The sequence below is a fragment of the Mustela nigripes genome, chromosome 15 (assembly GCF_022355385.1).
Source record: "Mustela nigripes isolate SB6536 chromosome 15, MUSNIG.SB6536, whole genome shotgun sequence".
Taxonomy (NCBI): domain Eukaryota; kingdom Metazoa; phylum Chordata; class Mammalia; order Carnivora; family Mustelidae; genus Mustela; species Mustela nigripes.
Genome location: NC_081571.1, coordinates 24524698 through 24541198, shown reverse-complemented (window position 1 = coordinate 24541198; position 16501 = coordinate 24524698). Strand labels below are relative to the sequence as shown.

General features: G+C 48.2%; 1 protein-coding gene across 1 annotated transcript; it reads left to right on the top strand.

Moving 5' to 3' along the window:
* The first annotated feature begins 12603 nt into the window (after positions 1-12603).
* MLNR (motilin receptor) lies at positions 12604-14902 on the top strand. The gene is made up of 2 exons (XM_059377778.1): positions 12604-13759; positions 14505-14902. The coding sequence occupies exons 1-2, from the start codon at positions 12898-12900 to the stop codon at positions 14900-14902; spliced, it is 1260 nt and encodes a 419-aa protein (XP_059233761.1). The 5' UTR covers positions 12604-12897.
* The last annotated feature ends 1599 nt before the right edge of the window (positions 14903-16501 follow it).

Genomic DNA, 16501 nt, shown 5'->3' with positions numbered 1-16501 from the left:
GAGAGGAGGAAGCAGGCTCCCTGCCAGCCAGAGAGCCTGATGTGGAGCTTGATCCCAGGATCCTGGTATCATGACAACAGAAGGCAGAGGCTTTAACGCACTGAGCCACCCAGGCGCCCCTTTTAACATTTATTTATTTGAGGGGCACCTGGGTGGTTCAGTGGGTTAAAGCCTCTGCCTTCGGCTCAGGTCATGATCCCAGGGTCCTGGGATCGAGCCCCACATCAGGCTCTCTGCTCAGCAGGGAGCCTGCTTCCCCTCCCTTCTCTCTGCCTGCCTCTCTGCCTACTTGTGATCTCGGTCAAATAAATCTTTAAAAAAAAAAAAAAAGATTTTATTTATTTGAGAGAAAGACTATGAGAGTGGGGAGGGTCAGAGGGAGAAGCAGACTCCCTAATGAGCAGAGAGCCGGATGTGGGGCTGGATCCTGGGACTCCAGGATCTTGACCTGAGCTGAAGGCAGTCGCTTAACCAACTGAACCACCCAGGCGCCCTTTTTTTAAGTTTTTATTTAAATTCCAGTTAATGTACAGTGTAATACTCGTTTTGGGTGTACAACATAGTGACTCAACACTTCAGTACATCACCTGCTGCTCATCACAAGTGCACTCTTTCATCCCTATCACCTAGTTAACCCATCCTCCCACCTCTGGTAACCATCGGTTCTCTATAGTTGAGAGTCTCTTTCTTGGTTTGCTTCTCTGTTCACCCCTTCCACCCTTTGTTATTTTTCTTAAAATCCACATAGGATTGAAATCATATGGTATCTGTCTTTTTCTGACTTATTTACTCAGCATAATAATCTCTGGTTCTATCCATGTTGTTGCTAATGGCAAGATTTCATTCTTTTTTGTGGCAGAGTAATAGTCCATCACATATATTTATATTTTTCTTTTGTATTCTTTAGGTTAATACCTGGCAGTTTGATTGCTGAAGTGTAGGGCAGTTCTATTTTTAACATTGTGAGGAAACACCATACTATTTTTCGGAGTGGTTGCACCAGTTTGCATTCCCACCAACAGTGCAAAAGGGTTCCTTTTTCTCCACTTACTCACCAACACATTTTGTTGCTTGTGTTGTTGATTGTAGCCATTCTGACAGGCGTGGAGTGGTATCTCAGTGTAGCTTTGGTTTGCATTTCCCTGGTGATCAGTGATACTGAGCATCTTCTCGTGTTTCTGTTAGCCATCTCTATGCTATATGCTGCCTTTGGGAAAATGTCTATTCATGTCTTCTGCCCATTTTTTATTTGGATTATTAACTTTTGGGCTGTTGTGTTTTATAAGTTCTTTGTGTATATTAATTGCTAACTATCAGATAGGTCATTTGCCAGTAGCTTATCCCACTCAGTAAGCTGCCTTTAGTTTTGTTGTTTCCTTTGCTGTGCAGAAACTTTTTATTTTTATGTAGTCTCAATGTTTATTTTTGCTTTTGTTTCCCTTGCCTCAGGAGACATTTCTAGAAAGAAGCTGCTATGGCCAGTGTCAGAGAAGTTATTGCCTGTGTTCTTCCTTAGGATTTTTATGGTTTGGGGTCTCACATTTAAGTCTTTAATCCATTTTGAATTTATTTTTGTGTGTGTTAGAAAGTGGTCTAGTTTCATTCTTTTGCATGTTGCTCTCCCATTTCCCCAGTACCATGGATACCTTGCTTTTTAAAAATCCGGGTACATCCCTAAGTGTCACAACTGCCAGTACCACAATAAAGCTTAAAATGTTTGGCTGGGGAAAAGGAGATACTTTGAATATAGGGGCATTACTTCACGGAAGCAATGAAGTATGAATCCAGCCTCGAGAAGAATAGAATACTGACTCACAGTGTTGCATGTCACTGTCTTTTTCTGTAGTTTGGAAAACAAATTTTGTATGTCCTGTTTGAACTCCATGGATTGTGTGATGGTCCTCACCATCATGAACATTCTCTCTGAAAGGATCCCATGTGGGTGCTGGCTTAATCAGGCAGATAGATGACAAAAGAAAATGATTCTCCAAAACCTAAAACCAGTCATGACACTGCAACCTAGCCATCTACCATCAATATAGGTGATGATAATGCCTCAAATTTTTAAAGAACTTTTTAAATATTCTATTTTCATATATGCTTTTGAAGATAGTATATATACCCTCAAGAGTATCCCTTTAATTATTCACTATTCTCTCCCTGATACCCTTAAAAGGGAGAAAATAAAAAAGTTGACAGAACTAAGATTTTAATAGTTATGGTCATGAAATCTTCCATGAACAGACTGGCACATTCAAATGTTTAGATGCTATAAGGGCTGTCTTTCATCTTATATAATAAAAAGGATACCTGCTATGGGAAATTTGCCAAGGAAAAGATCTTTGGAACCAAAAGATTTTGAAGCCACGTGACTTACTCAAATCATAATGGTTTGCATCTATTCAAACAATGTGTGCTAGGCATGGTGTTCAGTGCTTTACCTTAGTTATATAATCCTCTTAATTGCTGCATTGGACATCAGCTGAAGCATAGAGGAGTTAAGCACCTGCCAAAAGTCACATGGCTAACAAATGATGGAGCTGAGATTTGAATCCAGGTGACTGGTCTAGTGCCCCCACACTTGACCACTGTCCTCTGCTGTCTCTCCCACAAACCCTAAATTCAATAAGGAAATCAGTAATATTGCATTTATAATGGTATTTATTGAGTACTTTCTGCATGCCGAGCATTGTATTAAACACTTTCCCCTATCCAAAACAATCCACAGCCCTCTAAGGATTGAACAGAAATCAGACAAGGATGATCTGATACAAGGATCAAAAAAATGAGCAGCTCTAATTTCTTTACAGTTTCATCCTTTGATACTTTGACTCCCATTTGGAGCTTACAATCAGCCCCAGAAATAATCATCTTTTAAATACTCAACCATCCAAGGATGAAAGTACCTTTACTGCCCCTTCCAACCACGAGACAAGTTAACATGTTCAAAAAGGGAATATGTGTGGATGAAACTGGGAAACATTATGCTAAATGAAAGAAACCAGACACAAAACATCACATGTTGTATGATTCTATTCATACAAATTACCTGGAATAGGCAAATCCACAAAGACTAAGTATTAGTGGCTGCCCAGGGCTGGAGAGAGGAGGAAATGGAGATAACTGCTTAATGGGTATGGAGTTTTATCTTGGAGATGTTTTGGAACTCTACGGAGGTTGTGGTTGCACCACATTGTGAACATACTAAATGCCATTGCACTGTTCTCTTTAAAATGGTTAATTAAATGTTATGTAAATTTCACCTCAATTTTTTGAAAAGGGACTATAAGATGAACCTAAAGACTAGTATACAGACAGCACAGGACTAGAGAAACCTGGACATCATCAAATCAGTAAAATAAACCAACCTAATCATAAAGTTCCTTTTGCTAAGGAACAGGCCAACTTCTCACTTTCTGATTTTCAAACTTCCCAGACTTCCTTGGATGTCCCTATTCCCTTCAGTGAGTGGGCTGAATTTTTTATAAATGTCCATGATAGTTATCAAATGATTTGGCCTGCCCAGGCCGAAGTTATCAGCTCTGACACTGGTCATAGTTCTAGGATGATTCAGTGGTCTTAGAGAAAAGAATACATTTTGCAGTTAAACAGTTCACCAATGATAACGGCTCTGCTGTAAGAATGTCCATATATAGTAGTATAAGACCTTGTTTCTCACAGCCTGTGTTCTGAAAAGTAACTTAGAAAATCACATTTGAGAAGAACTCATGTATTCGGTGCTCCAGTAATACTTACAATTAATTTATGTCTCTAACTTTGATTCAGATCCACCTAAACCAGCAGGAAATCTAGTGTCCAGTCATGCTGAGGGACACTTGGTATCCAGTCCCTGTGACTCTGGTTCAGAATGACCCCCAAAGGGTGAAGAGGGTAAAAGTGCAAAGAGCCCTGGGAGTACACACATTTCCAGCCAGGGTGTACACAGTTTATGACAATATAATTAAGAATTTTTTTAAAGAGACACCAAGTTTTACTATAAACCCACTGTAAATAAAAGTATGGCACCGCCATTCATTTAGAAAAATAAAAATAGAAAAACTGAAAAAGAGCAGTGAGAGGAGACTAGCTCCACTAAATTATAATGCCTCGAAAACGATATTAGCACTGAAAAAAACCAAAGGAACAAAACAGGAAGTCCACACCCTCAAGAACATGCAGGAAGTTAGTATTTGATAAAGCACGCAGCTCAAGTCAGTGGAGTAAAAATGAGCAGTCCAATAGATGATATTGGGACAACTGGATAGCCACCCAAAAATGAAAAGTTGGAGCCATATCACCCACACTTTACACCAGAATGAATTCCAAATGAATCAAACATTTAAATACAAACAAACTAAATAAAAGATGTGAAAGAACTCCTTTATAATCCTGGCATGGGAGTGGCCCATCAGAACCCTCAAAATACAGAACCCACAAGAGGAAAGATGGATCATTTCAATGCCATATAAATAAAAGCTTATGCACAGCAGTTTTTTTTCTTAAGTCCAAGGAAATAGCAAACCTGGGAAAAAATAGTTGCAATTCATATTCTAGAAAAGGGCTCATCTATTTAATGTCTCTAATATAGGAAAACATAAATTCTTAAATACATGAAGACGAAATAAACAATAACCCAATGTAAAAACAGGCAAAGGATTCAAGCATTTCACAGAAAGGAAATACAAAGAACTAAAACATACGACAAAATGCTCATTCTTATTCATAACAAGAGAAACTCAAGATAAAACAAAAACCATTTGTCACTATCAATGGCAAAACTGCAAAATTTTGGTTACACATTATGTCAGGAACACCGCAGAAAAACAAGACATTGCTAGTGGAATTTAAGCTGTACAATTCCAATGAAGGGATATAACACATTGCACATACTCTCCAATCAGGCAGGTCCACTGACAAATATTTAACCTACACATTTAATCACCCACTTGTGACACACTGGACACTATTCATTGCAGACCCGTTTGTAACAGCAAAAGACTGGGGTAATACGGAAATAAGCAACAATGAGAAAATGATTAAAGAAACTGTATACTCTTTGAGTCCCGCATCGGGCTCTCTGCTCAGCAGGGAGCCTGCTTCCCTCTCTCCCTCTCTCTGCCTGCCTCTCTGCCTACTTGTGATCTCTGTCTGTCAAATAAATAAATAAAATCTTAAAAAAAAAAATGGAAACTGTATACTCAATGTAATGGAATGCTGTGCACCTATAGCCAAAAGAATACAGTAGCCTTCTATTTACTGACCTGGAAAGAACACCAAGACATATTATGAAAGTTAAAAAGCAAAGTCCAGGGGCACCTGGGTGGCTCAGTGGGTTAAAGCCTCTGCCTTCGGCTCAGGTCATGATCTCAGGGTCCTGGGATCTACCCCAGCATCGGGCTCTCTGCTCAGCGGGGAGCCTGCTTCCTCCTGTCTCTCTGCCTGTTTCTCTGCCTGCTTGTGATCTCCATCTGTCAAATAAATCTTTAAAAAGGAAAAAAAATCTTTAAAAAGGAAAAAAAAAAAAAAAAAGCAAAGTGCAGAATAATGCCAGCAGTCCAGTCAGGTGTCCCACTCTTCTAGTCTTCTGGGTCCAGGCACCAGACAGGTGAGTGAATGAGACATCATGTGATGCCAGCCCCTAGCCGTCAAGCCACTCCCAGCTTTTGGATCTTCACAGCTCAGGTCTCAGATAACAGGAAGCAAAGACAAGCCATCCCTGAATTCCTAGCCCACAGAATTAGCACAATAAAATGGTTGTCTTAAGCTGCCAAGTGGTCAGAAATTTTGCTCTCCGGCACTAGTTACTAGAACACATGGTTTGAATTCCAAAATACAAGGTCCTTGGCCAAATATTGGTTCTCCTCCTCCAGGGCACCTCCCACCTACCTGAGGTTGGAAGAGCCCGGGTGACTTCTGGCCAATGAAATGTAAGTAGAAAAAACATTCCTTAGGATTCAGCCAGGAAAACAGATTCCACACCAGATACTTAATAAGAATCATTTTCACACTGGACTTTGGTGTGACAAGAGTTAGAGGTGCAACAAGTGTTACCTATAAAAACAAACAGGTGATACACAGGTAATAAATATCTGGGAAAAAGCTGCCACTCTTTGGGCTGGAAGCAAAAGGAAGATGCTGAAGGTATCAGAACCCAGGAGGTTAGAGGAGCCCCGGGAACTGGGAACCAGACCTCTGAGGAGGAGCGGCTGCCTGCCTGAGGCTAGCGGGGCTTCTTTTTGTGTCTAAAGGAGCTGGAGACGGAAGCCAGTGCTGCTGGGAGGAGACCAGGATGACACTGAAAGGAGCACCAACAGGAAGGAGCAAGGGCGTCCTTCACTCTCCTGCCTTCCAGCACCCCTGCTGACAAGCCCAACAGGGAGTGGGTGGGCCAAGAAGATGAATATTTGCGGAATCCCTGTGGGGTGGCTTTGGAGCCCAGGGACTTGCAGCTTGAAGCTGGCACAGTCACTTTCAGGCAGAAGCGTTTGATTTTCTCTCTCCCCCTGCCTTAGAGATGAAGGGGGCATCTGCTTTAATGGCGATGTCCTATGACCAAAGCAACCTAGAACGGTGAGTCACCAAATGGAGATAACACCCCTAGACTGTCCCCCACACTCGAGGCAGGCTCCAGGGAACAAGAAACAAATGGGTGAGGTGTTAGGGCACTGGTCCTTGGAGCTGTTGATTCGGGCAGCAGACCCTGCCCTGAGCTGACCGCGCACTCCACCTGCACACCTGGCCAGCTCGCCATGGCCCACCACCAGCTGCCCGCACAGGCGCCAAGAGGCTATAACGGGGGCAGCTCTCCAGGGAGATGGAGGTGATGGGCAGGAGTCTGCTCACCGATGCCCTGGTACATCAGGGGTATCAGGAAGCTAACAAAAGCTCTGAGGGCATCGAGACTACATTGGCATCACACCAAGGGGCTTGGGAAACTTGGCCTAGAAATGGTAACACGAGCACTCCTGAAAGGCACGTGGCTTGGGCTTTCAACAGAAAGCAATGGAAGGAGTGCTAAGGGCAGGGGCACAGGTATGGGGTACAGAGGGCATAATTAGAATTGACCACGGGAAGAAGTAGATGGGGGCTCTTTGGCCCCAAGGACAACATCTTTTTTATGTTATTATCGTGATTAAGAAGTTACAGTTACAGAGGGCTGACTGCGTGCCAGGCACCGAGCTGAGGACTTCATGTTTACTCTCCACAAGAACCCAGTGAGGTGGGCCCTATATGCAGGTGAGGAGCCAGGGACTCTGAGACATCAAGACACCTGCCCAAGTCCACATACTAAGTGGTGACTCTGCCCCCACACTCTTCATCACTCTGTGCAGGGTTCCCCAAGGAAAGCGCCCACTCTGACCCCCACACAAAAGACAGAGGCATTCCCCAAAGACAGACACCCTTCTACCTCCATCCTCTCCCCAGAAACAGAATAAGAACCTTCATATTCCTAATTCCTAAGACAAAGTTATACCTATCCCTCTTTAGAAGTGGAAACAGCCAACAATAATAACTCTGTCCCCCAGAAAATGACTATAAGGATGAGGGTGCCCAGAAGTTTTTCCTTATTACTTTAGACACGTCTTCCTCACTGTGTGGACATGGCCATCGTGCAGACGGTGTGCTGAAAAACTTGGAAGAAGGGAAGGCAGGAGGAACAGAGTCATCTCAGGAAGCACTCGCAGGTCTTCCCAGATGTTGCGATTCAGATCGGCTGCATCATAAACAATGTTCATAGTTTTCCCTCTTTGTTTTCATCTTCATGAACATGCTGAGATTTTTGCTATCACAGGAGCCTAGAGAAGCGTGACTTATATCTCAGGATCTCCTGAGCTTCGAGGGTGGTGGAGCTTCAAGGTGATGGTGCAGAAGATGCCACCGACCGCAGCATGGCAGAGAGAGCACAGCAAGGGGAGCCCAACTGGGCCCAGGGTGAGCGGCCACAGCACGGGAGCTGGACGGTCATTCTTGACCGGGGACTATCAGCTGGGACTGGGAAAGGGGTCCTGGAATCTCTGGGAGGGTTTTTCCCAAGTCCTACACCCTCTTTCTGACCACGCTTCACAGGGACTTGCTCCCTCTCCACCAGCACCCTTGATAATCATCGTACCGGGGGAGCCTGTCTCTCTTAGGAGAAACTAGGACCACGAGAAAATTGCTACAGCAACAATCACAGCCTATCAGGAGTCTCGCCTGAATGTGCCCTGCCAGGTCCCTACCGTGCACAGAGAAACCTGGGAGAGCCTGAGGCCCGCGGTCAAGGTGGCGGTCAGGTTCTGGAGAAGAGGTTCAGCAGACCCGGCCCTCGGCCTTTTCTGCCAGGGGTTCCTACCCCTTCCAGGGCAGAAGATGGCAGAAGATCTGCCATCTCCGTACTTTGTTAAATAAAGGGGCCAACAGAAGCCAGCAGGTCTTTAAGTGAAGAAGAGGCTGGGTGTCAGCCCACGCAGCCACCGTGTGAGGGATGAAGGCTGTGGCGTGCCCGCTGAGTGGGGGTCTGTCCAAACACAGATGCCCCTGCTCAGCCTGGAGGGCCACCACCTTCAGGGAATGTGGGCCCAGAGCTGCCAGATCTTACCATGTTGCAAGGCAAGCTGAAGAGCTGGAATGTCTCATGCAACTTCCCAGCTATATGATGTTGGCTCAAAATGCTACAAAATGTGGGTCCGCTGCTGTGTGCCTTCCACCTTCTGCCTCCCATCCTGCTCTTCTGTGCGGAACCGAGAATTAAACCCGTGAAGTTTTTACAGATGTCAACAGGTAAATTGCAAGTTATGGGTGTAACCTACTGCTCCTCAAAACTTTCTGTGTCCTTCCATTTGTCCAGCTGGCATCTGGAATATGAGCTAAAAGACGTGTTCTTAGCCAAATCCAGAACACGCCACCCACCCCTAAGGTTGCTAGTGCCATATACAGCCGGAGACCACATGGCACAGTGGTTATGGCCACCTGAGAAGCAGCCAGGAATTCCACTTCATGAGATCAAGTCTCTGTGCTTGGTTTTCCCCGTCTGTAAAATGGACATCCTGCGGGGTGCCTGGCTGGCTGGCTCAGTTGGTGGAGCAGGAGACTCTCGATCTCGGGGCTGTAAGTACACTATGTTGGGTGTAGAGATTACTTAAAAATAGAATCTTGGAAAAATAAAGTGGGTGTCCTAAAATGACCCACCTCATAATGCTGTTATTGAGGATTAAATGAGTTAAAATATGCAAATACTTGGAACAACACCTTGCCCACTGCCAGCGTTAGCTTTATTTTTTAGTCAGGACATCCCAGCCTGCCAAAAAGCCAAACTGTGAGACCTCCAGCCAGGGGCCAAGGTCCGATCAATGATACCAATTTCTTGCTTCCAGGGACACAGAGCCATAGCGGGGCAGACCTGGCCTCACTCTCACCCCACAGAAGTACCAGGGGCAGACACACTCACAAGGGAGAGGGGAAAGGTGCCCACACGCCTGAGGACATCCTCGTCTTCCTGTCAGATGTATGAAGTCAGTATGCTGGTAGATAACCTTAGAGATACAAAGTAGAAAGCAGATTGAGTCGTTCTCCAGATGGCTTGTCTCGTTTCTTCCAAAATCACAGAACACCAAACCATTTAATGATAAGGATTTGGCTCTGCCCCACGGACCAAGTCCTGCTTGAGTTGCAGCCTTGGAGCGTAGAAATAACCTGCTGCAAACCCACCTCTGCATATCGGTGTCCTATCTGGGACTAGAACATCAACAAACACTGAACGCCCACCCTAATCAAAGTACTATTCTCAATCACTGGGAATTGTAAAGAAGATAATGGTACCTGGTTCTGCAGAAGCTTATTCATGCCCTGAGTTAACAAATATTTATTAAATTCTCACTTTGTACCAGGTACCGATCCAGACACTAGGGGAAGAGTACAGAACACAACAGAGCACAGCCCTGCCTTCTGGACCACAGGATGTTGGGAGGGGAAGGGGCAAGGCAGATAACAAACAAAGAGTTAAGTACATTAAATAGTAGGGCAGGTGGTGATAATTAGAGAGACTACGACAAAGAAGGGGAGTGTCTGAAGGGAGGGTGAGTATACAGACTAGTGGGAGACCGCACAGGTCACACTCGTGAGACTGCCAGGTGCCGGCCGCCATGGAGGGTGGGGAAAGGAGCAAGGAGCCTTCAGCAGAGGTTGGGTTGATCAGGCTCTGGGGCAGAATGGAGAAAAGGGAAGAACCTCAGGGACTGCACACGGGAGAGCTAAGGGAACATGTCAGGCACACCATGGAGCATCCCTTGAGTAAAAAACATGGACCACATGGGGCGCCTGGGTGGCTCAGTGGGTTAAGCCTCTGCCTTAGGCTCAGGTCATGATCTCGGGGTCCTGGGATCGAGCCCCACATGGGGCTCTCTGCTCAGTGGGGAGCCTGCTTCCCCTTCTCTCTCTCTCTGCCTCCTTACTTATGATCTCTGTCAAATAAGTAAACAAAATATTTTTCTTAAATGGACCACAAATTCACTACCACAGGCCTCTCTTCTGGCGTTAGCAGAGAACCTGATGGCCGGCAAGAAGGGGGCACTGACCTGGAATGTGGCAAATGCCAGCCCTGGGCACCCCAAAAACCCACACAAAGTAGGGTGTCCCTGTCCCTTTTATTTCATAAGGAACTTCAAGCCCCTTGTCCACCCCCAAACACCTGGGCTCCCCTGAGAAAGGCAGGGGAGGAAGAGGAGGCTCGGAGAGAGGTATGCTATCCAGAACCGAACACCACACAGAGGGACCGTCCCATTCTTCCAACTGCACCAGGCTTTTACTCAGGCTAGACAATGAACTCTCTTGCTCCCCAGTCAGTGAATGCTTGAAAGGAAAATCAGATCAACAATAGACGAAAAAATTGCATTTTCTCTTTGTCTGGGGGTGGACGGAGGGAGAGAGAAAAAATGGAGACACTGAATATCGATACTTGTGCTGGACACATAAAAATGATCCAGAAAAGAGAGAAATTCTGAAGATGCAAGAGAGGGAATTGCTAGAGTGAGGTCCTTGAGGAGGTGAAGGAAGAAGAAAGGGGCAGAGCAGACTTCAAGGTCAAGTCCCACCTACTCATTCATCTGCACGTGGCGGGAAATGAGCGGAGGCATGTGGGGGTGGGGTGGGAACATGGAGAATTTCTCTTCCGTTGCTTCTATCCTTTCCTAGAATCAAGGTCAGCAGGTGAGAACAAGGGTGAAGGAAGAGGTTCTGGGAATTAAGGACAGAGGAGGATATACCGAAGAGCGGTCTGGAGGGTGGAAAAGTGGATGGATAGCCAAGGGAAAATGGAGAGCCGCGCCAGAGGTCGTGAATTTCAAGCACAATCAAGCTATTTGGGAGGGTGCCCGAAGTAGACAGAAGATTGGACTTAACCAGGGGTGTGTTTGTGTTCTCGTCAACGTGACCCTGTCTGTATGACAGCAGAGAAAAGAGCACAGGAGTTGAAGGTGTTTGCCTGAGAGTGATCGGGATTGCTAATCAGGAGTTTAAACTGCGTCAGGTAGGGAAGCGAGGACTTGAGGCAGGTGAGGAACAATGATAAGGTAGGACCAGCAATTTATCTGGGGTTCCAGGGTGAGTGGAGTGGAGGATTGCAGGAGTTGAGGTATTAGAGAAAGTAAGTTAGAAAGCCAGGGATGGAGGTCAAAAGGCGGTGATGGAGGCTGAGATGCAAGAGTGCTCCCAGGTCCTGGTAATGAGAGGGTGTGAGGGATGTCCACAGGACCCCCCTGCCTGGGAAGCACCGGAGGACCAGCTCATCCACAGGGAGACTGGAGCATTTCAAGACTCCTGGATAGGGTGGGGGGAGCGAAGGGTGTACTTTATCAGGAGATAAAATCACAAGCAAGTCCCACTGTGTTCAGGGGTAAAATGAGCGAGCTCCCAAAGACATGAGAATTGAATGGAAAACAAAGGGCCAAACACACCCTAAGCACTCAATAAGGGTCAGCTATTGTCAAAGACGGCAATGAACTGACTCAAATCAGTTTTTGTCTTTTCCCCAGAATTTTAGTTCTTCCTAGTGTTGGCAAATACTCAGCTTTTTAGTTTGTAAAATATATTTTGTACATAGGAACAATACAACACATGTAAGCCCTCAAATACATACACGTTAATACTTAACTCTTGTTCTTTAAAACAAGTAGTCGTGGTCATGACCACCCATTCCAGGGTTTTAAGGGATGGCTGAAATGATCTGCTCAACTCCCTCCACTCCACTCCTACTGGCAGACTTAACAGAAGAGGAGACCTGGGCTGGGCGAGGCTGGGACCGGTCTAAGATCACTCGGTTGTAGAGACAGAACTAGAACCCGGGAGTTTATCCCAGATTCCTGAGTTTAGACTCCTCTACGGTTAGTACGGAGGCAGCCTTTCCGAAGCGCCTGGACACAGCCACCAGCCGAGGTCCGCTAGAAGGTCCCCCTCTGTACTCCAAAGCGCCCGCGCTCCGCTGGGGTCAGTAACCCACCTCACGGGGGATGAGCAGACGCTTCCCTGGACGGGGCAGGACCCGTGCGCCACGGCCGCCTCCCGCGTTCCAGTTAGCGGGGAGGGAAGCTCCCTGGCACGCGACCCGCAGACGAGAGGGCACGGGAGTGAGGCGAGAGTGAGGCGGGAGCGGGGCGGGAATGGGGCGGGCGGTGGCCGGGGGCGGAGACTGCGCGCAGCCCGCTCCGGAGGGCCTCAAAGCGGACCCTGCAGAGTCACATCCCCGCGCGCCGCGCTGCAGAGCTCCGGCAGTGCGGACAGGGGCGCGTGAGCCGCTGCGCGCCCTGGACGCCGGAGGAAGCCCTCGCCGGCTGGGTCCGCACTCGGCCCCGGGTGCCAGCCGGGGGTGCGGCGGCGCGGAGGGGCGCCGAGCGAGTCCTTGCGTCCGCCCGGCGCGGCGCGTCCATGGGCGGCCCCTGGAACAGCAGCGACGGCGCGGACGGAGTGCTGCTGCCCTGCGACGAGCACCTCTGCTCGCCCTTCCCCCTGGGGGCCCTGGTGCCGGTGACCGCCGTGTGCCTGGGCCTCTTCGCCGTCGGGGTGAGCGGCAATGTGGTGACGGTGCTGCTGATCGGGCGCAACCCGGACATGCGGACCACCACCAACCTGTACCTGGGCAGCATGGCTGTGTCTGATCTGCTCATCCTGCTCGGGCTCCCGTTCGACCTGTACCGCCTCTGGCGCTCGCGGCCCTGGGTGTTCGGGCAGCTGCTCTGCCGCCTCTCGCTCTACGTGGGCGAGGGCTGCACCTACGCCACGCTGCTGCACATGACGGCGCTCAGCGTCGAGCGCTACCTCGCCATCTGCCGCCCACTCCGCGCCCGCGTCCTCGTCACCCGGCGCCGCGTCCGCGCGCTCATCGCGGCGCTCTGGGCCGTGGCGCTGCTCTCCGCGGGGCCCTTCTTCTTTCTGGTGGGCGTCGAGCAGGACCCTGGCGTCCGCGTGGTCCGGGACCCTAACGGAAGCGCGCCGCTCACCCCGTCGCCCCTCGGGGCCTCACGGGCCCCACCGCCGTCCCCGCCGTCGGGGCATGAGGCTGCGGCCGCCGCGGCGCTGTTCAGCCGCGAGTGCCGGCCCAGCCCATCTCAGCTGGGCGCACTGCGAGTCATGCTGTGGGTCACCACCGCCTACTTCTTCCTGCCCTTTCTGTGCCTCAGCGTCCTCTACGGGCTCATCGGGCGGGAGCTGTGGAGGAGTCGGGGGCCGCTGCGAGGCCGGGCCGCCTCTGGGCGCGAGAGGGGCCACCGGCAGACGGTCCGCGTCCTGCGTAAGTGGCACCACCTGTGTTCCAAACACACCTACCCGCGCGGTGCAGGCAGCGTCCCCTTCCCCCCGTCTCCCAGCACCACTTCTAGCTACATTCCTTGTGCCATTTTGCTCCAGCCTCCAACTGTCGGTCCTGCCTGTCTCCAGAGAAAAGCGTCTCCAGTCCTCTGCTAGCTCTGGGTAACCCCAGGGCGCCCCGGAGGGTGGGATGCCTGGGTCCGCTAAGCCTCTGGATCCGTGAGCTGGGCTGATCCGGGATGGGTAAACCAACCGCCCATCTCTGTTAGATGAGAATTACTCATAGTACCCGTGAGGAGATGGGGTAGAGCACATTAAGCTAAATTAAAAAACAAAACAAAACAAAACAAAAAAACCTTAACGCTAAGTTATCCCGCAGACAAAGCAAACCAAAAGATTGTGCAGACTTGTTGCATAATTCTTTTCAGCGGAATACAGAGAACAGGTCTCTGAAGTAGGTTTGTGGAAGGAAGCCTGCCAGAACAGCTTGTTAGTAGAAATACCTCCTTCGGGTTTATGTCCAGCCTTGATAACGCATATATGCAGTCTTAAAGCAAATATGGGTGCTGTTTGCATCCTGGAAGTTGTTCTGGGGCGGGATTTAGCTAGGTAAAAGTTTTATTTAATTTGTTTTATTTAATTTGTTTATTATTTCGGATGGTTCTCGGGGGCCCTTATTTGTTTTCAGATGCTTTAGCTCATTGTGGTGCCTGTGTGTTGTTTTGCAGTGGTGGTGGTTCTGGCATTTATAGTTTGCTGGTTGCCTTTCCACGTCGGCAGAATCATTTACATAAATACAGAAGATTCTTGGATGATGAACTTCTCTCAGTACTTTAACATTGTTGCTTTGCAACTTTTCTATCTGAGTGCCTCCATCAACCCGATCCTCTACAACCTCATTTCAAAGAAGTACAGAGCAGCGGCCCGGAACCTGCTGCTAGCCAGACAGTCTAGACAGTCCAGACAGAGAAGTGTGTGCAGAAGCAGGGACACGGAGGGGGACACAGGAGGAGACACCACTGGCTACACAGAGACAAGCACCAATGTGCAGACATCGTCCGCGGGCATGGCCAAACAAGTCGCTTCCTCTCACAAGGCTGGGACTTCAGGGAAAACAGGTCTGTAGGGAAAGGACTGGAAGTGGGGAACTGATGCCATTAGGAAGAACTGGGAAGAGTGGTAAGGATTTTGCAACTTGATCAGCAACTTCATCAGCATGATATTTTTTTTTTTTTTATTAAACCAATGCAGGTAATTTGACCACCTTCTGTGGATGTACCCCTGGAGGATGTTGATTTCAGCCTTGGGAAATGCGACATCACAAACTGTCTCTGGGGAGGTTTTCTAAGCCTTCGTTCTCCTAAGACTTGGGAAGCATGATTCCTCTTTTTCTGGTTAATAAGTCGTACAGAGAGATGCTGCTGTGAAAATTTTCACTTCTGAGATCAGGGGTGTGTTTGTATTTTCATGTTCTGGATATACATGTATGGGTGCATATACAAGGAACCCAGGATAATTAGAGCTTTTATTCCAGAAATTATTTAAGGCAAAATTTTTTAGAAGCCAGTGAAAGGAATTCTGGGTCAAGGCCAGCTTCCAGGGGTCCCACCTCACTCCTGGCTGAGAACAAATCATAGAGTGAGGGACAGTACCATCTTTCAGAACTTCAGTGCATAAGCGTGTTGCAGCCCAGTTGTCCCTGAGTCTGCCCCCCGGGATCTCCCAGTGCCACAGCTGCCTGGTGGCGGACACCAGCATGGAAGCCTGAGGGCAGGGAGAAGCAGCAGGACTTGGCTTCCCTACAAAGTGACTACTCATGACATTTATAAAGATGATTATTATCCCTTATTTTCCTCAACTCAGTGGGATACCTGTTGTTATCATTCCTGGTTTACAGGTGATGGAATCGAGTCTTAGATGTCCTAGACAGCGACTGGTGGGCCTGAAGCTGAACACCCGCCAGTCTTTAAGATTTTCAACCTCCTCCCATCCAGAGACGTGGTACTCACAGCATCTGTGCAAAGATGCAAGAGTCAGTGGATGAAAGGAGTCGGGGTGAAAGAGAATGTGTCGGACATTCCAACCAACAGCTCTGTTACTGTTTTGTGTTTTACAGTTTATTATTTTTTTTTAAGATTTTATTTATTTATTTGACAGAGATCACAAGTAGGCAGAGAGACAGGCAGATAGAGAGGAAGGGAAGCAGGCTCCCTGCCGAGCAGAGAGCCCGATGCAGGGCTCCATCCCAGGACCCTGGGATCATGACGTGAGCCAAAGGCAGAGGCTTTAACCCACTGAGCCACCTGTAACACACTGTAAACTGTGTTTTACAGTTTAAAACACAGACCTGTTTTCACAGGGCTGCTGCTGCCTCCCTGACTCCAAGGGGCCTTGTTCGCTCCACAGTCTGTGTGAATGGCGCCCCCTGGATGTGGGCAGGACATAGAGTTCTCCATTGCAAACCACAAATGGTGAAGCTATAAACGAGTCCACTCAACGTGCTGACAAAGGTCTGTCATTTTATACTGACTAACCCAATACAGTGATGCCTTCAGGTCCCCGTGAAGGGTCCTAAAACCTGGTCCTCCTGGAACAGCAGAGAAGTCTTGTCAGCACTGTGTCTCTGCGAAGGGGAGAGAGAAGCAGGTAGGGGCGCCTTGGGGCGGCAGTCCCTAAACTGTACACAGCATGTATTTGGTGAGTCTGTGGTTAACTATGGCAGGAA